Genomic DNA, 22,403 nt, shown 5'->3' with positions numbered 1-22,403 from the left:
GCCTCGAGCACTGGCTGATGTGGGAGCTATGAGGCCGAACGAGGTTCCCCCGCCTTCTCGCTCGGGTACTGGTTTCCCTGCCTGCGATGGTCCCTAGGGCATTTAGGAGTGAATACACCCTTATACCCACTGTAATGGGGCCCTAAGCTCAAGCCAAATAATCTCAACACATCAAATCAGTCAGCTGATGTTTCACTTTTGTAACATTCCTATCGTGCATAATGCAACCGTGCATGCAAAAATAGATATACATAATTTTCCATTTTTTCGTGTGAGCGGTCAAGTTTTTGGTTAACGCTTAAATTATAAAGAAGTTCTATTAAATTGTACTGGGAAAAAGCCCCATTGAAAACCGATAAGACAAATACAATTTGTAAAGTTTATAACTTTGAGCTTGATTAAATCCACAGTTTTATTAAAACCAAACCAACATTCTTTTAATGTGGAAATGGGCGCAGTACCCGAACAACGCGACTAGTTCGCAACATTCTCCAACAACTAAAGGTGGAACCTTGGATCCGTTCCTGAAAACTACCGTGCATCTTCTCCTGCATTCTTCGCAACTTCTGGTTAGTAAGCAATTACAATTCATCTATACAATAGGGGTTTTTACATGGCGACCGTGCGGCGCGGGCCAGCCGCTAGTGAAATTTAATTCGGAGCACAAAATAAAAGGGGCATCCATACACGTGGGCGTTCGCGCAGAAAAACGACAGCGAGGTATGCCTCGTAGACACAAAATGGCGTCGTATGCCACCATTTCTCAATTTTTAAACCCACGCTGCCACCGATAAGCCGCCTATTCTAAATAATATCAATTTCATCTATCGTGCTGCATCGCACCCATCATTAATTGAAATTTCAACATCATCATTCATTACTGTTGTACTTAGTACCAGCGTCCAGTAGCAATCACGCATATTTTATATGGCTTACATTTCGGCATTCCAACAAGCAATCTTCACTTGCGACACTGCTCCACCGACGTATCTCTATACGTACACAGTTTACGTACATGTTTTACATATAATAAGTATAGATATATAATATATTCCTAAATTGCATATTCATATATTTTTATAAAATTATGTACGGTAATATTTTTTTTTACATGCAACACATTCGTGTGTTTCAAATTGCATATGTCACGTGGACATCCTATTATATGTTAGCCTCTTTGGTAAAAAAAAAAATGCATAAATTTTTACAGGTCATTGTGCAAACTGTACTTTGCGGAATTTGGTAATCCCAACATATAACATGTCTTAAATATTACTGTGGTTTTGCTTATAACTGAAGTTGCAACTCGGGACACCTTTTCGATTTATTGCGTTTTAACCTATATTATATAATTCTCGTTCCAATTTTCTCATCCATTTGAGATTTTTCTTTTCGACCACGCGTTCCTCATAACGCCTTTCACGTATTTTACGTGGGTATGTCAATAAAATAAATTTTGAATATTCAGAATGTGTAAGTTTTTTTTTACAACCGGTATCCGCCCTGAAATTCATTAGACCATAAATCAATCAAATCTGAACATTTTGTCTTCATATTATCGGTAAATAATCATTTTCATTTTAAATGCATTTTTTGAGTTTAAGTCCAAAACTGTATTTTATTATATCATCCAAGTAGACATAATTCACAATTGCCACGGATAATAAACGGCGACAGCCTTATTAACCCATACTTAATAAACTAATACAAGGTGAGATTTTTTTTTATAAACGATGGTTTGTTAAAAACCAATTGAGATTTTTTTGAATAAAGCGGTGCGTCCGTGATTTCATCTTGAGACTTTTAACAATTAATAAACATACTTTTGTGCAAAGTTTAAATTCCATTACACTCTAAATATTTTTCATACAAGTTTACTGCAGTTTCAATTAAATATTCTAATCAATTGTTAAATATTTCTTTACAAAATTTTTTTCTTCTTTTCCCTCAACACTTCACCTTCAAATATAAATTCAACGTTCAAACAAGTGCCTTAGTAATTTCATATGTACAACCTTAGAAGTGGTAGACAATTGAACAAAAATTCAGATTCAGAATCCGATTCAGATAAATCAGGCTCAAGCTACGAAAGTTTAGCTTCATCTTCGACCGAAAAAGTCACAAACCAGGAAAATAGATTTTCTTTATCAACAGATTTTCCAGGTTTCGAAAATTCTTCCATTAAAAATTCAACTTCTAATTTAGTTTCAAATCTTAACGATTCAAATTGTGAAATTTTAACTTCTTCTACTTTAAAACAAGATCCTAACGATCCAAATAGTGCAAACTTAGTTAACCCTTCTTTTAACGTAAACCCAGATCTTAACGATCTAATTAGTACAAACGTTGCCTCATCTTCTGCTAATTCAGCTCCAGATCTTAACGATCAATTCATGGCAACTCCAGAGGAAAAGAGAATTTTTATTAACACATGTGCTAATTCCATTAGAGAAAACTACAGTGGTGATCCACTGGCACTTGATTCTTTTATAGACAAAATTGAATTACTCGAACAATTCGCTACTGCAGATTTAACCAATACTTTTATAGCGTTCTTGAAATCAAAATTAGAAGGTAAAGCTCGTGAAGCAATACCAACACAAGTAGCTTCAGTCAACGAAATTAAAACAGCTCTACGTAATAGGATCAAACCAGACAACTCGAAAGTTGTAGCAGGGAGAATTGCAGCGTTGCACGTTAGCGATAATAACTATACAGACTTTGCCAAAAAAGTTGAAGATTTAGCTGACTCACTTGAGCGGTCTCTTATTATTGAAGGGATCACTCAAACGAAAGCTCATGAAATGGCAGTCGAACAAACTGTTAACGTGTGTCGTCTAAATGCAAAATCCAATTTAGTAAAAACCATTTTAGCCTCAACGGCATTTACTGATCCGAAGGACGTAGTAGCAAAATTAATTGTAGAACAAAACAACGAAGTAACTGAGCGTCAGGTTTTAGCTTTTCGATCACGTGGTAACAGTACATTTAGAAATTCACGTGGTAGTTATCGAGGTTTTTACCCAAACCGCGGCTATACTGGTTATAGAAATAATAACAGTTCATTTTCACACAACAGTAATTATAACGGTAATAATAATCAAAGATACAGGAATTATCACGAAAATAGATATCAAAATAATCACAATAATAATGCGCGTCCAAATACCAACTCTAATCCAAACAATAGTAACAATAGAAACAACAATTCGAGATCAGCCAATGGTAGAGGTCGAAACGCAAACGTTCGCGCTTTAAACGCCAGCGCCCCTCAGGAGCGAACACTGAGGGAGGACGAACTAAGCCAGTAAGCGAACTTCCCTCACCAACAGCAATCTATTGTTTAAATTTAAATTACTCTGATTTTATAGAATTACAACTAAACGAGTCACAAAAATTTTGTTCTTTCCTAGTAGACACTCAAGCCGACATTTCCTTAATAAAAATATCATGTCTAGACAGAAATATCTCCTTAAATACGAACGACATTATTAACATTACCGGTGTCACTTCTAATTCAGTTTCTACTTTAGGTAAAATTACCGCAAATTTAAATTTTTCAAACTTTTCTATTAAACATACTTTACACGTAGTAAATGAAGACTTTAATATTCCATCCGATGGCATACTGGGTAAAGATTTTCTGAAAATTAACAAATGCATTATTAATTATGAAAGAAATAGTATTTCCTTTTGGGTAGGTAATGAAAAAGTCGCGATACCAATCCTACACGGAACAGAAAGCGACAGTTGTATCATTCCACCAAGATGCGAAATATTCAGACTTTTTGATTTAGGAAATTCACCCGAGCCACTTTTCGTGGACTCGCAGGAAATTGAAAAAGGTGTTTTCACAGCTAGGTGCATTGTTAATTGCAGTAACCCAATTATTAAAGTTATAAATACCACGGATGATATAAAGTGTGTCAAAAGAAAAAGTATTACGACCGAAAAACTTTCGAACTACAATGTTTATACAATTAACAAGACAGAAAAAGAAGACAAACGTACGAAAAAACTAATTTCGATTTTAAAAAATCAAATACCTCAACATGCTCATAGTAAACTAATTGACCTTTGCATAGATTATGCCGACATTTTCGCTCTTGACACGGACAAGATGACTTTAAATAACTTTTACGAGCAAAAACTAAGATTGACAGACAACGATCCGGTATATGTTAAAAATTATAGATTGCCATATTCTCAACGCGAAGAAATAAATCGCCAAGTAAATAAATTATTAGACAACGACTTGATTGAACCCAGTTATTCGAATTACAATAGTCCTTTGATTGTAGTCCCAAAGAAAGATACTAATGGTCAAAAAGCATATCGTATGTGCGTAGATTTTCGCGCAGTAAACAAAAAACTCATTGCTGATAAATTCCCACTAGCTAGAGTTGACGATATTTTAGACAATCTCGGTAGAGCAAAATATTTTTCCACATTAGATCTTTTTTCAGGATTTCATCAAATCCCCTTGCATCCTGACTCTCGTGACATTACGTCATTCAGCACTGATCGTGGCGCATTTAGATGGAAAGTGCTTCCATTCGGCTTAAATATAGCACCAAACTCATTTTCGCGAATGATGACCATAGCTTTTTCGGGTATACCACCCAATGTCGCATTTTTGTACGTCGACGATATTATCGTCATAGGGTGTAGCGAAGCACACCACATTAAAAATCTTTCAAAAGTCTTCGATACTTGTAGATCTTTTAATCTCAAACTTAACCCAAATAAATGCAACTTTTTACGACCAGAAGTCACATTTTTAGGTCATAAATGCTCAGCTAAAGGTTTGCTGCCAGACGACTCTAAAATAAACGCAATTAAAAAGTATACGAAACCGACTGACAAAGACGCGGTACGACGATTCGTCGCGTTTGCAAATTATTACAGACGGTTTATACCCAATTTTGCGTCTCTGGCATCGCCTTTAAATCGATTAAGCAGAAAAAGAGTTGAATTTGTATGGGATGTAGAGTGCGAAAGAGCATTTTTATCTTTGAAAGCAGCGTTACTTTCACCAAAATTACTTCAATATCCAGATTTTACTAAACAATTCATTATTACAGTTGATGCTTCCACAACTGGATGTGGCGCTATTTTAAGTCAAGAACAGCAAGGTAGTGATTTACCAATTTGTTTCGCTTCTAAAGCATTTAATAAAGCAGAACAGAAAAAACCTATTATAGAATTAGAGCTTTTAGCTATTTACTTTGCAATCAAGCAATTTCGACCATACGTTTATGGCACCCATTTTATTGTAAAATCAGATCATAGACCTCTAGTATACTTATTCAACATGAAAGACCCATCTTCAAAACTTTCAAGAATAAGACTGGAACTATCTGAATATAACTTTACTATTGTATATATAAAAGGTAAATCAAACGTTTGTGCTGATGCACTATCGCGTATAACAATCGATGAGATTAAAGAAGCTAATAAACAAATTTTGGCAGTACAGACAAGAGCCATGACAAAAAAGGCAAAAGACAAAAATTTACATAGGAAAACAGACAAAAACGACGAAAAACAACTTACTTTACATGTCTACGACAAATTTTCATTTAATTTTTCGAAAAAAGTCCCACGAATAAGATCTGCAATTACGTACGATAAAAATAATAAAACAACAAATTTAAGAATTTTTGCGCATATTAAACATAAGAAACTCGAGTTACTTAGTTTTGAGCTTGTTAACGAAATAATGACTTTAGAGAAATTACTTTCGAGGCTTGAATCAGAAGCCGGCAAACGCAAAATTAATCAGATTGAATGGCCTAAAAACGATATTATGTTCGAACATTATACAATTACGAATTTCAAAAATATTGGAAATAAAATTTTAAAATCATTAGAGATTATACTGACAGATCCAGTGGAGACAGTAACAGACGAAGATACAAAATTAAAACTTATGAAAATTTACCATAATGATCCCATTTCCGGTGGACATTGCGGAATGAAAAGACTTTACGCAAAATTGCGAACAAAATTTTATTGGAAGAACATGACTCGCGATATATCGAAATATATCAAAAATTGTAAGGATTGTCTGTTGAACAAGGTTAAACCTAAAACAAAAGAAAAACTTGTTTTAACACCAACTCCTTGTAAACCATTTGATATACTAGTAATTGACACAATAGGACCCCTACCTGAGTCCAAATATGGTAACAAGTTCGCACTTACCATGATTTGCGACATGACTAAATATCTGGTAACAGTCGCTGTACCGGACAAATCGGCAAAAACAATCGCTTCAGCTATTTTTGAAGGATTCATTTTAACTTACGGCACAATGAATGCCATAAAATCAGATTTAGGTACTGAATTTAAAAACGAATTATTTGAAGAATTAACTAAACTTTTAAATATCCAACATAATTTTTCAACTGCATACCATCATGAAACTGTTGGCACGATCGAACGTAATCATAGAGTCTTTAATGAATACTTACGTGCATATTTGAAAGATACGTTATCTGATTGGGATGTTTATTTAAAATACTTTACTTTCCTACACAATACTACGAGTAGCACAGTTTTCGACAATCAATTTTCGCCTTTCGAGTTAGTTTTTGGGAAAAAGGCAACTTTGCCAAATGAATTAAGTAAAGAAAAAATTGACCCGATCTATAACGTCGAAAACTATGCCAAAGAAGTTAAGTTTAGGATGCAGAAAACGCACAAAATAGCACAAAACTTAATTAATAAAAATAAATTACAAAGTAAAAATCTATATGATAAAACTGCACGACCTTTAATTATAAAAATCGGAGATAAAGTAATTTTACAGAAAGAACCCCACCACAAACACGAGAATATATATCAAGGTCCGTTCACTATAACTAAAATCAACGAACCTAATGTAACTATTTGTGATGAAGTTACGAGAAAAGAAAAAATTGTACACAAAAATAGAATTACTAAAATACATTAATAACTACTTGTTTATATTATATTCATATATTAATATTCTTTTCAAACGGCCAAGAAGGCAGAACAAAAATAATACAATTACAAACATAATACAAATTTAAATGTAAAAACAAAAAATTACAAATTTAGATGTAAAACAAAAAAAAAAAAAAACCAAAAAAAAAAACCATAATGAAATGAATCATTCTAAAACTTTACATACACATACGTATTAAAACATATTCCTAATATTCGCATATTGCATTGTATAAAGAAATTTAATTATCACTCATTAAAATTATTTTACATATAAAATATTAAATAAATTTAATAATATTGTATAAATAAACTTAATTATCGTTAAGTATTTTACATATAAACTAATTTCATAAACTGCAAATTGAAACATAAGCTGATAAATATTAGATTTTCATCATTTAAAATATTCCCATTTTACTTTTTCGTAAACTTTGAGCAAAAAAGAAGTCGACAGACTTGATCACCCTGTCGACTCCTTTTTTCCAAAGGAGGGTGATGTAATGGGGCCCTAAGCTCAAGCCAAATAATCTCAACACATCAAATCAGTCAGCTGATGTTTCACTTTTGTAACATTCCTATCGTGCATAATGCAACCGTGCATGCAAAAATAGATATACATAATTTTCCATTTTTTCGTGTGAGCGGTCAAGTTTTTGGTTAACGCTTAAATTATAAAGAAGTTCTATTAAATTGTACTGGGAAAAAGCCCCATTGAAAACCGATAAGACAAATACAATTTGTAAAGTTTATAACTTTGAGCTTGATTAAATCCACAGTTTTATTAAAACCAAACCAACATTCTTTTAATGTGGAAATGGGCGCAGTACCCGAACAACGCGACTAGTTCGCAACATTCTCCAACAACTAAAGGTGGAACCTTGGATCCGTTCCTGAAAACTACCGTGCATCTTCTCCTGCATTCTTCGCAACTTCTGGTTGGTAAGCAATTACAATTCATCTATACAATAGGGGTTTTTACACCACATTTAAAACAAAAAGAACTTTTTATGGGTTCCTCACAATATATATAGGAGTGCCCCATTCCCTGGCAATTCCAGCATTGGATTCCCGAGTAGTCCGGTCTCCTGCTGCGTCTATATTCCAGCGCCTCTATCTGCGGATCTATCTCGCCGTCCTCGCCTTCCATCTTCATGTCCGGGGTTGTCACGCGTGCCTCGCTTACATGCCGTCCTGGGTAAATGGCTCCCAGCAGCTTGCTCTCTTTCAGCACTTGCTCACCTCTGCGTGCTACATCGCGTAGATCATGGAGGGTCCATACGTCCGCATTAAAAAGCATTAGCTTAAGGCTACTGTTGACGTTCCTTTTTATTATGTCAATCAGTAGAAGCTCTGACATCGGCTCCCTTAAGCGCGCGTTCAAGGAGATTATGTCCGCGTGAAACACGTCATAACACTCACTTGCCTTTTGCTTCCGCATGGAGATCTCCATCATGATCTCGTGGTCCGTTTTCAAAGTGCCAAACTCTCTTTTCAACGAGTAGCACAAAAAGGCATATGTCGCATTTGGGTTTTGTTTTGTGAACAGCCAGTACCATTCTTCGGCTCGTCCCGAAAGGAATAAGTGGAAACTGGCCATTATTTGTTCGTCAGGGCATTGTGTGCGCTCACACAAGGTGTTCAATTTGAAGAGGAAATCGGCTACGCTCCCAGTGCCGTCGAATGCGATTTTCCACTCCTGCGGTTTTACGGCTATGCTGCTTGGAGTCGGGTACATTGGTGGTACTACCGATGGCAATGGGTTACGGTCCATCCTACTCGCGTTCCTGTGTTGCTGGTTTGCTTGCTGCGTGGATTCGAGAGCGGCGTTGAGCTGGGCCATGTTGGCTCTAATTGAGCCCATCTCTCTCCGCATTTCCTCCTGCGAAGCCTGGAACAGTTGGTGTAGCACGTCCACCCACGAGCCTCCACGATTGGCTCCGTCCTGCATTCCTACGGTATTCGCCCGATCACTTGTAGCGTCTCCAAAATTTCCCATCTCCTGGTTTGGTGGTAAAGCTCCAGCTAAAGCTAAAGGTCCAGCTCCTTCGGGTGCGTAGATCGCCACATTGGGCATTAGCCCCGAGATATCGTGCGCGTCCACATGACTGGTGCTTACAGGTATGTCCAGTTTTTCGCGAGGCCCATTCAGGTCCGAGCCGATGTTTAATAACGCGGGGTCTGCGTATTGTCCGCCCACTGGGGTGTGCACCACCAAGGGACGCCTGGCCTGAGAGAAGGCCCCTCTATTTATATTACCGCCCCGGTTCTGGTTTCTCCGGGGATTCCCTGCACTTCCAAACGGGGTATTCCGGCCCGGTTGCCCGAATGACTGGTCGCGCGACATGTTCAAGAAAAAAAAAATTGGTCAAGCAAAAAAAAAACTTATGCCCGTAAGGCGCTTAGTGATACAAAAAAAGGTTTATATATATGAATTTATATTTAAAAAAAATGAAACTTCCAAAAGCTGGAAAAAGAAGCGATTAAATACTTTAGATATAGGTCGTGAAATCAATGGGAATGCTGACATCCCCTTCCGAAGGCACTCGGGATACAGGCTAATAAAATAAACATAAATCCATTCATACTTGCCCCTAGTGCTCCCAACCGCAATGCGAGGGGGTCTTAAGGCCCCCCTCCGAGACTGGTTGGGGCCACTAGGGTCACTCCAGACACACACGGGTTGGTCTCAACACGCCCAGCCGCAACGCAGGGGCAGTCTCCAGGGGCTTGCCCCTGGGACTGGTTGGGGGTGTTGAGGCCTCCCGTCCATCCTTGCTGGACACCCCTCCTGCCCCCGCCGCAATGGGTGGAGCGGTTTCGGAACCGCTCCCCCAGTCTGGTGGGACAGGAGGGAGTGCCACTCTGAATCCCAGCTTAACCCGTCACAGTCCAGGTGGTATTCTAAACTACCACCTGGGGCGTGGGATGAGCTGGGGTTCTTTTTCCACATACATACACGCACTCACACTAACAACACAAAATTCGGCAAATAAACTAAAAAAACTACTTTACAGAAAAAAACCAAGTTAGCGGACATATTATTACCAAACCGACTAACGGACAACATTCCGGGAAAATAAAAAAAAAACCCCAAGATCTACAAAAAAAACTTAAGTGCGTGCAGCACTGCCTCATCGGGTGGAATAAAAAAAAATCCGGAGACTTGACGTAAAGTCGCGTGGATCCCTCAGCTACCGGAGACGATGATCACTCCGGACACCCTGATCCGTCGAACCATCCCACCGCAACGCAGGTCGCTGCTCCTGCGGCTGCTCACCCCGGACTGGTGGGATGGTCAACTTCACAAGTTGACCAGGAGTGACCCTCGCACCCGGCGCCTCAGGAACCACGTTGGGCGCCATCTGTTATGGAAACGCATCTACAGTGGAATCAGTAAGGAAGGCGGTCGGCATGATGTAGTGGTGCACAGTGGCTAGTCATTGTCGGCTGGGGCGGGTCCTTGCCAACCTTACTGTTCCTGCGCCATAAACAGAAAAAAGTTCCTATCATGCCTATCAAGACGAGCAGCTGTCAAATTCAAAAAAAAACCTAACAGAAGCGCAGAGACAACTCAAAACGCTTAAAAATTCAAAATAAAACAACATCCGGCCGAAACGGATGTCACGGACAGACCGTTGACATTCAAAATCTAAATTCAAAAAAATTCAAAAATTTAAAATTCAAAAAAAATAACCGCAAAAAAAAATTACCGAACCGGAGATGACCGGTTACTAACAGTTTAAATCAAGCTCAAAAGAAACGCTGAAAAATTAAATAATAACAAAAAAGCTGAAAAAATTAAAAATAAAAAAGAAAAGGGCCGAATATACATAGGGGGCGCCGCGGGTGGTGTTGCGACGCCCGGTGCTTATATCCCACCCTCAAAATCCATGGCCACCGACGCACCTAAAAATTCGGTGGCCCCTTACCTGTATGCCTACCTAGTGCCTTCTAAATAACGTAGACGCCAGCATTCCCATTTAGATTACAAAATTTATTCACAAGTCATTATTAAGACAAGAGGTATACTAGAAATACAAAAATAATTCATTTTATTTATGAGGTTTTATCTTATTTTATTTTATTGATTTATTGTATTTATTTACGTATTAAAGTATTTATTGTCTTATTTATTTACCCTATTTATTTATTTCGCTTTAATTGATTTTAATGTAGTTTTATTCTAATTTACTTTAACCTGATTTTATTTTAAATTATATTCGTTATTTCGTTTATATACGCGCGCTGATTTTAGGTTTATAATTTATTTTCTTTTTCTTTTATATGTATGTATATATATATGCATTTCGTTTGCTCATATACTAGTAGACATACTTATATTCTTGCAAGTTGTATGAAAGCTTGCTGACATTTAACTTTCTTAAATTTATGTATATGTAGGTATGTTTTATAATATACTATTTCCCTGTATTAATAAAGTCATTTTAGTATCTGTTGTAAAGTTAGCATATTTTTAACTTTATCTTTTTTATTTAGTTATGTTCTTTTAATAATTTGTTACCGCTTTTGAATATATATATAATAATATAATTCGATTTACAACAAATTCAACTCCTACGCACCTTTTTTATTTTTGTATGTATGTTTGTATATTTTAATTACGTTACGCCTTCACTTATTGATTTCTGAACTTATCTGATCTAATGCAAATTGATGCAATTGATTTAACTCAAATTTCCGTAAATACTTATTTACTCTGGTTGTTGTATGTTATCTTTATATATGTATATTAGTTGCAGTTGCTACTATATATGTATGTATGTATGTATAGATTTTTGTTTGCTTATATTTGCACACTTAAACGCTAGAATATTGTTTTCGAACTGTCGCTATACTTGTGCTTTTGCTTTGCCATTTCATTGTACAATTATGCATGTTTATGCTATATACTACACATTTTCTTACTGCTCCTCCTATTCCTGCTCCCTACAGTTGTATGTATTATATATTAATGTAATTACTATCATTATTTAATTAGATTGTGTTCAATTAAGTTAAGTATAATTTTCTTCTTTTTGTCAACTTCTAAGCTTTCTGATTCAAAAATTCCATTTTCTGTTTATTATTGTTACTTATGTTTTGGAACGAACTCACCCAAGTCAGGTTGCAGGCCATTGGTGTTGGCCCTGCCGTTGTCGCTGTCGTTGCAGGTTGGTGTTGGTACTGTTCGTGGTTGTTGCGCTCTGGTCCGAGGTGATCAAATGAACCTGGTGGCAATATAACTTCGTGTTGACCTTTACGATCTTGATGACTTGGTGCTAATTTTGGGCGTTCGTGGTGTTACGCTGCCGCGTACTGCTGCCGTTTCTTAATTGTCCTTATGTTACTACGAAAAACAATTGCGTGGTTGCGGTTGACTAAGATTGGTCCTTTGGTGTGGATTAGTTGCTTTGCTTTATATACGTGTGTTTTTATGCTTGGTGACGATGATTTGATACTGTCACCGGAGACTGATCATTTCAAGTAATTTTAATAAAACTTTGCAGATGTAAACAAAGCCAGGTGTTGAGCATGCAATCGTCAGAATGTTTTATAGGTATAAGTATGTAACTTTTTCACAAAATTTGGATGGACATCCCCACAGTAATAATGTATGTTTGTTAAGGTTTATCACACAACGATTAAGCTTAGTTCCTTCCAAATAACCATAATACGTAATTCTTCCAACTGCAATTCCAGTCCGGTTATAGCATTTATTGTACACCGATGAGAATAAACTGTCTGTATGCGCTTCGCGTTCAACCGTCCCTTTTGTTGCTTTTTCTTCAAATACCTTTCAACGAATTTATCGAAATTGTAGTAATAGTATTTTTAAAATAATACTTCCATTATTTTTATAATTTTGCGCCCGAATTTTAATAAAATCTGTAATTTTCTTTTTTATGAGTTTTTCTCGTTTTTTTCCTCGTGTGTCTCGGGCGGAAACTCATGGTAGCCAGCCCAATTTTTTCTTCGTGATGGCGGGTCTGTCTCTTCCTTCTTTTCGATATTTTTCATCGCAACCTTCGCCACATCGCTAGGTATGGTCCCGTGAACACGCTCCCAAGTGGATCGCAGCCATATACCGTAGCAGCAGACCGTAACAATCGATTAATGGTGCCTTAACCTAAAAATCGTGAAAATTTCATAAAAATGATGAAAACGCCAAAAATTACAAACATATTCCACAAAAAATAAGTATCTTAGTCATAACGTATCCAAAACAATGAAGAAAATCTAAAAAAAGTTATTAAATTCACCAACTCAAATATTTTTAGGTTATGGATATGGCGAGAAACCAAAAACCAATTGATTGGCTATGGCGTTAGCGTTATGGTATGGCACCATTAATCGATTACATTCCTTTCCATAAGGTAGGTTCGATCAGCTGATTTATCTGGTTATGGCTTTATGGTTATAAGTCACCATTAATTCGCCCTTTAATCTTCCTCAACGATACAGGTAGCTTTCGTCTGGTGGCGGAGTACTGTGGGGCACCCTGTGAAAAGTTCTGTATACATATTACATTATTATATTTTGACATTCTCTTTCTACAATGTATATTATTTTTGTAAGCTTACAGTTAGCTAAACTGAACATTTTTATCATACGATTTTTGTACTCAAGCTGTAGAACACGCGCTAATTATCTTTTGAAGTAAACTTTCAAGTAATTAAAGTTAAGGTTATCAATATTAAACGGACTTTTTTATTTACCGAAAAATTATCTTCCTACGAGTTTCATCAGGCAAGAACACTAAATTGAACAGTGGTAAGAAAATGTCCCACATATATATTCTTAGCCCCTAACCCACTGGGGGTGTACTTCGCGTATCTCGGCCGGCGGTGGAGAGTGAGAACGAAATCCTCCAAATAAACAAGTAGGCGGAAGAACAGTATTTATTTGGGTAATAGTCTAGTTGAGGGGTCGACTGCTAATACGCGTCCAAAAATATCGAGAGAGGTGTCAAACGACGCGTCTTTATATCAGTATTAATAATCCGAAGGCGGAAAATAAAAATTTTTAACTCGTTCAAAAGATATTAACGAAAACCGAAAAATTACCCACGGGTACCTCTGTAATGGGGGTGGAATCCATAGTATTTTTGCGCAAAACACCTTTCTGCGTTGGCGGCCTTCGGCCGCGCTTATAAAGAATTACCCCGGGTGGGTCCAACACCGGTTTGGAGGCCAAAACTATATCCGTGCAGAACACTTATGCTCACAATTTTTTTTTTTTTTTGTGGGTACACCAACATTACAACAACCACATTAAAATCACCAACTTCAACAGCAAATATCTCCGGACAGAGATACAATTTTTCTTTTCCGCCTTCGGATTATGGTTTTCAAGGTCAATACGCGTCACACCTCTCTCGATATTTTTTGAGGCGTATTAGCAGTCGGCCCCTCAAATAGACTTTTACTGTTGACGTTGGTCCTTTTTACAAGCTCGACCATGCCGGGAACGATTTAATATGACCACATTGAACCTACTATGCCATACTGCCCCCGCCCCTAGTTCGTTGAAACTTGGAGTCGCCAGAGCCTCGGCTGCCAAATAAACATTTACATCATAAATAGTTTCGATAAAATTGGAAGATTATATTTTACCATGGATACCTAACGAAAGTTGTTTTTTTTGTAAGTTGGAGTAAGTTCTTCTTAATAAGCACAAAACGAAGGAGCTACTTGTATTTTAAATTAATATGTCACTTTAGCCATTATAAGTTATTGAAATATGTATGGGGTTACAACAACAACAACAACATTGAAAAATGTAAATGTTACGTTGGTGCGACGAGTTTCTAAATGTGTTGTTTTGATATGAATCTCCATACAATGAGGAAGATTGTTGCAAATACTAGTCAGTAATAATCTTATATGATGGTTATAAGTCAAGGTAATGAAGATTTGGTTGCGTTCTTAAATTCGCTATTCGAAATTTCGATAGAAATCACCAAGTGGAAGAAAGCTGCATTAAAAGATAATTTTTTTCTTTTTGGTGTGGACCTCCACAATTGCGCAGGAGCAAGCTTACGCTGCACAACCCGATGAATCATTTAGGTATTTTAGTCGCCTCAGATCCTGGGTGCAAAGCTCGTCTTTTGACACCTCTCCTGATATTTTTGGACGAGTTTTAGCAATTGTAAGCTAAAGTAAACAATTACCATATATACATATGTACAAACATGCGTGCGTACGTACTAATAACAATAATCCCTTCATATATTATGTATATTTCATACTATTGTACTCACTTGTACTTAAATTAGTCAATTGTGGTATACTTCCAAATTCCTGTTGCCTGCTTCACCAGAGCAATTCGAAGTCGACGTCGCTGCCAATTCCAATTGCGAATTCCTTCTTCTTTCTTAATTTTACTTTAATTAAATGTAAACAATTTTCAGTCGGCACTATTACACTGATATTTTCTATTATTTGTTTGCTCAAAAATATCACAATTATAATTTTTTCAATATTTCCGCTGATTATTTGCTGGTGGACGCCATACATAACGTTTGTTGCGTCGCTATTTGCAGCTCACTAAATTGTTTAATAGCATTTAATATTTATAATCTTTTCTTTTTCTCTTATCCATTCAATTTTCGATGTGTGTTGTGTTGTTGACACACTAGTCACGCAATTTAATTTGTATTATTTTTCTATCGTTTCTTTTTTATATAATTAAAAAACTAATAGAATTTTCCAACGCTAGTACGTAAAGCTGAAAACAATTGGCGGACTCGCAGCAAAATTTTTTTTACATATTTCAGGGTACATAGCATGTAAGACAAGGCAAGCGTATATGGATCGGACATTGCAGTTAGGCCATCTCATTTTCTCATACTAACCATTGTGGAACAATGTGGGATTTTTTATTGTTGGTCACCATTTTCGGTCACTAGAGTTTTGCTGGGCGTCAACCACCCGATACGCACCTATACAAAAATTCAGTCAATCTCGTTGTTAGTCGCTGGAGCCCTTAAGCAGGAAAAAGTTCATGGTTTTCAAAATATGAAATGATTCTATCGATAGACCACATAGCTCTAGTGAAAGACAATTAAACACCATAGATGAATAACTACCATTGTAAATTTTACCATGTAGCATAACTAACAGCTGATCGGTGAAAATTCGCACATTCACACGCACAGTTCTCGACTCAGTTTCAAAAAAAAACTTTAGATTATTTAATTCAAATTTTAAAGTGAGATAATCCTTACAAATTTATGTATACAGAATATATATGGCGTTTTTGTTGTTATTAAAACAATAGTTTTATTTATATTAAAGCTTTTATCATTTTTTTTTTTAACTTTGAAAAAACTCCGAACACCATGCCTTCATAATATGACATTCGACTGCCTAGTCCACTGCCTTCCACTCTATTCGCAACATAACCTCTACTTAAGCTGCCAAACTATATAGTAAACAATGATAACTACTTTGTGCAAAGAGAATGTGAAAAACCTTTGTGGAAACTTCAGCCCGAAATTTTATGCAGGATATGAAAACTAGCAAGAACACACTTCAGCCTGAAGATGCGGAGCTACAAAAACAGCTTGTATCACTAGGGTTTCCTAATTTACCTGTGACAGAAACAACACGTGCGATTCTTTTAAATAAGCTTTATAAATCATCTAAAAAAAATGAAAGTTTTAAAACCGACCCATTTTGGGAGACACTTGTAAGGCAAAATATGTCAGCTTGTTCGCCTGAAGACGAAACATCAGGAACCAGGTATTCTACAGATGATATTAAACTGTCCTCTAAAACTAGTTGCGAACATAATTCCACTATCAGACTTGACAAAATATATGAAACTACCTTGCTAAGCTTGAATAGAGGTAAGGTAATGGATAAAATATATCTAACTAATGCTGATTATGCTATCCGCAGTTCACCCGATACCAATGCGTCTCTTTCTTCGTGTACGGAGCAGCAATCACATTTGGGTGTAGTAAATAGGTTATTAAGTTTCCGGGACAGGACATTTAGAAAACATAATAACTGCGCTAATCAGGCAAAGACGGCTTCCTCGTTTTCACAAAAATCAGATAAATTTTTCACTAACTCAAAGCGAACACTTTATGAACTAATGTCTTACATCAGTGCGCAATCTCGACTTAACCAAAGCTTTAAGCCGTACCTGTTGGTTTTAACTTTCATTGGGTTCTTTCTTGGCTTGGCTTTTATTTACATGTGGCGAAATCCAAATAACATGTATATTGCTGATATCGAAAGACAAATAAAAGTATGTGACGCTACAATCCCTATAAAAGATTGTGTTCCTGCAGATTATGTGGATAGTACGATCAGATTATTAAAAAATATGTTTAAGGTTCTTCAAATAAGCACCAAAGAAGAATACTGCAGTAACAAAAAAATTATCATTAGTGAAACGGAATTTATCAAATATGTTAAAAAAATCGAATATAATACAATAACAATCTCGAAAATTAACTTAACTTACGCTAAAATGCTTATAGAACAAAACCCACAGTGGAAAATTTCAATTTTTTATGGAGAAGACATAAACTATTCACTGTCTACAGCAAGATCATCTTTATTTTGCACATTTTACAAAAAAATCCAAAGCTTCTTCATTATCATTGGTATAGGGGCTATAATCGGAATATGTTCGGGAATTTGTTATACAATATACCGGTACGTTAGGGCATGGCGGGTGAATCGTTCACATATTATTCAACAATTTACTACAGATGTTGTCAATGAACTTATTTATACAGCTTCTTTAAGTGAAACTCCCAAGGAACGTGAAGTTATTATAACCCATATGCGTGATAAACTAATTCCACTAAACAAACGAAAAACGTATCTAAAGTTTTGGAATGAGGCATTGCACATATTAGAGACAACGGACAGCCGAATTCAATTTGGAGTGAGAATTCTTGATGGAGAGGAATACCGTACTATGAAATGGATGGGTAATGCCAATTATAACACTAGCGCTAAAGGTTTATTTAAGAAATGGCAAAGTCCGGCCTTTGATTATGCAAACAAAATTGTAAATCCACCTACATCATGCTTGAAAATAAGGCATATGTTTGACAGTACCGAAGCTAATATATCCAATCTAAAACAAATAATTGAAGCTGCTCTATTAGAGAAGGTTGGAATTCGATGTGGTATTAGAGATATACAGATTGACAAGCAGACTTGTTGTGTATACGTGAGGTGTAACAGTGAAGTTGATGCCGGCATAATACATAACGAAATAAATGGTTGGTGGTTTGACAAACGATTAATTTCAATAAAATTCCTGAGACTTCAGCGTTACTTAGCACGTTTTCCAAATAAAAATCATTAAATTTATTTGTATTATTGTTCCACATATTGAATACAGGAATAATATAAGCCAGCAATCTTTATGAGACAAATTTACTCTGTATAAATTCTTTTCTATATATATTTTATCGACTATTAATTTGCTTTATTGTCAATTTCATAAATTATTATTTAATAGCTCCTTCATGAGTACATTTTAATACATTTACAACATTTTAACTTTTGCTTACTTCTAAGTTTTAATTGAAATTTTCAAGCGTTTAATTAAATACTGTTTAAATATTACTTTAAAATTGATGACTGCTTATGTTGTTTATATCGTATATTACATCTGAGAATTAAGTGTCGGTATATTTGTTCTGTATAATTGTTTAATTTGTAGACTGATAAATAAATAAAAACAAAAGAAAAACAGAACAGTCCACAACAAAAATAAATATAAATGAAAATTAAGCCTTAAACTAACATATTACATGATTAAAAGCAAATCCTAGCTACTGAGATTTAAAATTTTTAAAGCAGAAGAGAATGTAAAGAAACGAAAATAACACGTTTCATTCCCGCCGGGAGAATTCCCAAAATCCGGCCCCACTTCCCGGCGGAGGCAGCTAACTTAGCGAGAGAACGTGACCTTATAAGACAGCTTGATCCAGGTGACCCCCAAATAAGAGATATAAACCAACGCATCAGATTGCTTGCGGGCGAAATGGGAGGAGCACCTAAGAGGTTGTAACCTCTCTACCGGTGTGGGTAAAATTTGGTCCACCGTAAAGTCCCTATCGAATCCGACTAAGCACAAAGACAAAGTTTCCATCGAAAAAATGCGCGAACGCTTTCTGCCGACAATATATAATGCATCGTACGGTCGACAAAGATAGACGGAGAGCCAATAGACAAGCACATAAACACAAATTCAGCGCGTCACCAATCACCATCACCGCTAAAGAGGTTGAGGACGCCATTGGTCGCGCTACACCATCCAAAGCAGTGGGCCCAGACGACATAGCCATGCCGATGTTTAAAAGCCTAGGGAAAGAGGGTTTCAAATATTTAGCGCATGTCTTCAACCAGTCTCTTTCCACTTTTGCCATACCCGAGAAATGGAAAATGGCCAAGGTGGTCCCGCTACTAAAGCCTGGGAAACCAGCTAACATAGGTGAGTCGCATCGTCCGATATCTCTCCTATCGCCAGTGGCAAAGACGCTTGAAGCCATTTTGCTTCCTTATTTCCAAGCAAATTTGCAGCAAGCCTCTCATCAGCATGGCTTCAGAAAACTCCATAGCACTACCACCGCGCTAAATGCCATTAGCACCCAGATAAATTGCGGTTTAAATCAATACCCCCACCATAGAACAGTACTCGTAGCGCTAGACCTATCAAAAGCTTTTGATACGGTCAACCATGGCTCGGTACTGCAAGACATGGAAGGGTCTACCCTTCCCCCATGTCTTAAAAGGTGGACCGCAAATTATCTGGGTGGTCGGCAGGCATCGGTGCAATTTAGAAACGAAACATCAAAAACGAGGAGAATTAAACAAGGAGCCACAGGGTGGTGTCCTATCCCCACTTTTGTTTAATTTCTACATATCTAAGCTACCTTCACCACCGGAAGGAGTCACAATCGTTTCCTATGCCGATGACTGCACAATAATGGCCACAGCCCCAGGCCTAAAGATCGATGCGCTATGCTATAAAATAAACGGCTACCTCCCTGATCTCTCCAGTTTTTTCGCCTCGCGAAACCTGGCATTATCACCGACTAAATCTTCCGCGACCTTATTTACAACATGGACGTCCCAAATGTCGACCATTTTGAACATCCACGTCCATGGCACTACGCTACCGACTGTCCTACACCCCAAAATCTTGGATGTGACGTTTCATCAGGATCTACATTTTGGTGAGCACACAGCCTCAATTGTTCCGAGAAATCAGAGCCATAACAAAATCCTCAAATCCCTCGCTGGCAGTACCTGGGGAAAAGATAAAGAAACGCTCATGACTACATACAAAGCAATTAGCCAGCCGATTACGTGCTACGCGTCACCCATATGGTCGCCAAGCCTAAAAAGTACCCACTGGAAGAAACTACAGGCCTGCCAAAATACTGCTCTCAGAATCGCCACGAGCTGTCTTCTTATGTCCCCAGAACACCATCTGCATAATGAGGTGAGAATACTCCCCATCAGTGAGAGAAATGAGATGCTGACCAAACAGTTTCTGTTGAATACCCAGAAACCTGGGCATCCCAACAGACATCTGATTGACGAACCAGCACCGCCTAAGGGCCTAAGGAGTCGTCTCCGTAAGCATTTTGAGGAAATACGGCACCTAAGAACCCAGCCGTATGAAGCGAAAAAACACAAGCAGGTCCTTGGTGAACTCCATATACAGGCGTCGGACCTTTATGCCGGGAATTGCCCGGTGAATCCAGTACTTAAAGAAAAGTATCCACAACTCGCGGAAGAGGAACGCATACTCCCCAGGGAAACGCGTGTCACTCTTACTCAACTTTGTTCTGGATACTGTAATGTGTCCCCACATGACACCAACCATCTCTTTAATTGTAATGTGGAACCAACGCCTCTAACACCCCTTTCCTTATGGTCCACCCCTGTTGAAACGGCAAGCTTCCTTGGACTCCCGTTAGAGGATATTGATGACAATTTGTGATCGGTCGCGGCTGTTAGGTGGGGCGAAGCATTGCTACAACAACAGCAACTGCAAGACCTGGAAGGGTCTACCCTTCCCCCATGTATTAAAAGGTGGACCGCAAATTATCTGTGTGGTCGGCAGGCATCGGTGCAATTTAGAAACGAAACATCAAAACCAAGAAGGATTAAACAAGGGGTACCACAGGGTGGTGTCCTATCCCCACGGTTTTATGTACCGGAGTGACTAGGGATTTTTCCCGACCAATACCTGTCATTTCAGTGTCCCCCTATTTAATTTGTTGCGCCCCTCCCACAAATTGTCATCCCACCAGCAGCTCTTTGCAGCAGGACTGCTCCATATTCTCTTGCTCCGGAAAGGTATCGAATCCAATACGGGTCCTTCTCCTGACCCCGGTCCTGAGAAATGGTTTTGCTGCGTCTGCCGGAAAATAATCTTTTTAGGACGGTCATACTCTTGTCAGTGTGTCTCGTGCAAGGGATGGTTGCATCGAACTGGTTGTTCTGGCCTAGATCCCAAAACCCGACGAAATTTTATAATTCTTTTGTGGCTCCTTGCTGTTCACGCCCAAGGGCCGCCCGTAGTCTACACCTTAGCGCCCCCGTCCCACTACCCTCCAGCAGCCCCGCTGCTCAGAAAGCCACAACGAGTACCCACTGCTGCTGCTGTTGTTGTTGTTGTTGTAGCAATGCTCGCCCTCTAACGGGAGTCCAAAGAAACTTGCCGTTTCAACAGGGATGGACCATAAGGAAAGGGGTGTTAGAGGCGTTGGTTCCACATCACAATTAAAGAGATTGTTGGTGTCATGTTGGGACACATTGTAAGCGGGGCATACATTTTGTATGTCGGGGTTGATTCTGGATAGGTAAGAGTTTAACTTGTTACAGTATACAGAACGAAGTTGAGCAAGAGTGACACCCGTTTCCCTGGGGAGTATGCGTTCCTCTTCCGCGAGTTTTGGATAATTTTCTTTAAGTACTGGATTCACCGGGCAATTCCCGGCATAAAGGTCCGACGCCTGTCTATGGAGTTCACCAAGGACCTGCTTGTGTTTTTTCACTTCATACGGCTGGGTTCTCAGGTGCCGTATTTCCTCAAAATGCTTACGGAGATGACTCCTTACGCCCCTAGGCGGTGCTGGTTCATCAATCAGATGTCTGTTGGGATGCCAAGGTTTCTGGGTATTCAACAGGAGCTGTTTGGTCAGCATCTCATTTCTCTCCCTGATGGGGAGTATTCTCGTCTCATTATGCAGATGGTGTTCTGGGGACATAAGAAGACAGCCCGTGGCGATTCTGAGAGCAGTATTTTGGCAGGCCTGTAGTTTCTTCCAGTGGGTAATTTTTAGGCTTGGCGACCATATGGGTGACGCGTAGCACGCAATCGGCTGGCTAATTGCTTTGTATGTAGTCATGAGCGTTTCTTTATCTTTTCCCCAGGTA

At 37.9% G+C, this 22,403-nt stretch overlaps 1 protein-coding gene across 1 annotated transcript; it reads left to right on the top strand.

The window, feature by feature from the left end:
• Positions 1-16,379: 16,379 nt before the first annotated feature.
• MAN1 (LEM domain-containing inner nuclear membrane protein MAN1) lies at positions 16,380-18,748 on the top strand. The gene has a single exon (XM_067777671.1). It carries the CDS (start codon positions 16,486-16,488, stop codon positions 18,307-18,309), a length of 1,824 nt encoding a protein of 607 aa, XP_067633772.1. The 5' UTR covers positions 16,380-16,485; the 3' UTR covers positions 18,310-18,748.
• Positions 18,749-22,403: the final 3,655 nt, after the last annotated feature.

The sequence above is a fragment of the Eurosta solidaginis genome, chromosome 3 (genome assembly GCF_040869045.1).
Source record: "Eurosta solidaginis isolate ZX-2024a chromosome 3, ASM4086904v1, whole genome shotgun sequence".
NCBI lineage: Eukaryota > Metazoa > Arthropoda > Insecta > Diptera > Tephritidae > Eurosta > Eurosta solidaginis.
Note: the sequence above shows the minus strand (reverse complement) of the source record. Positions and strands in the feature narration are given on the sequence as shown.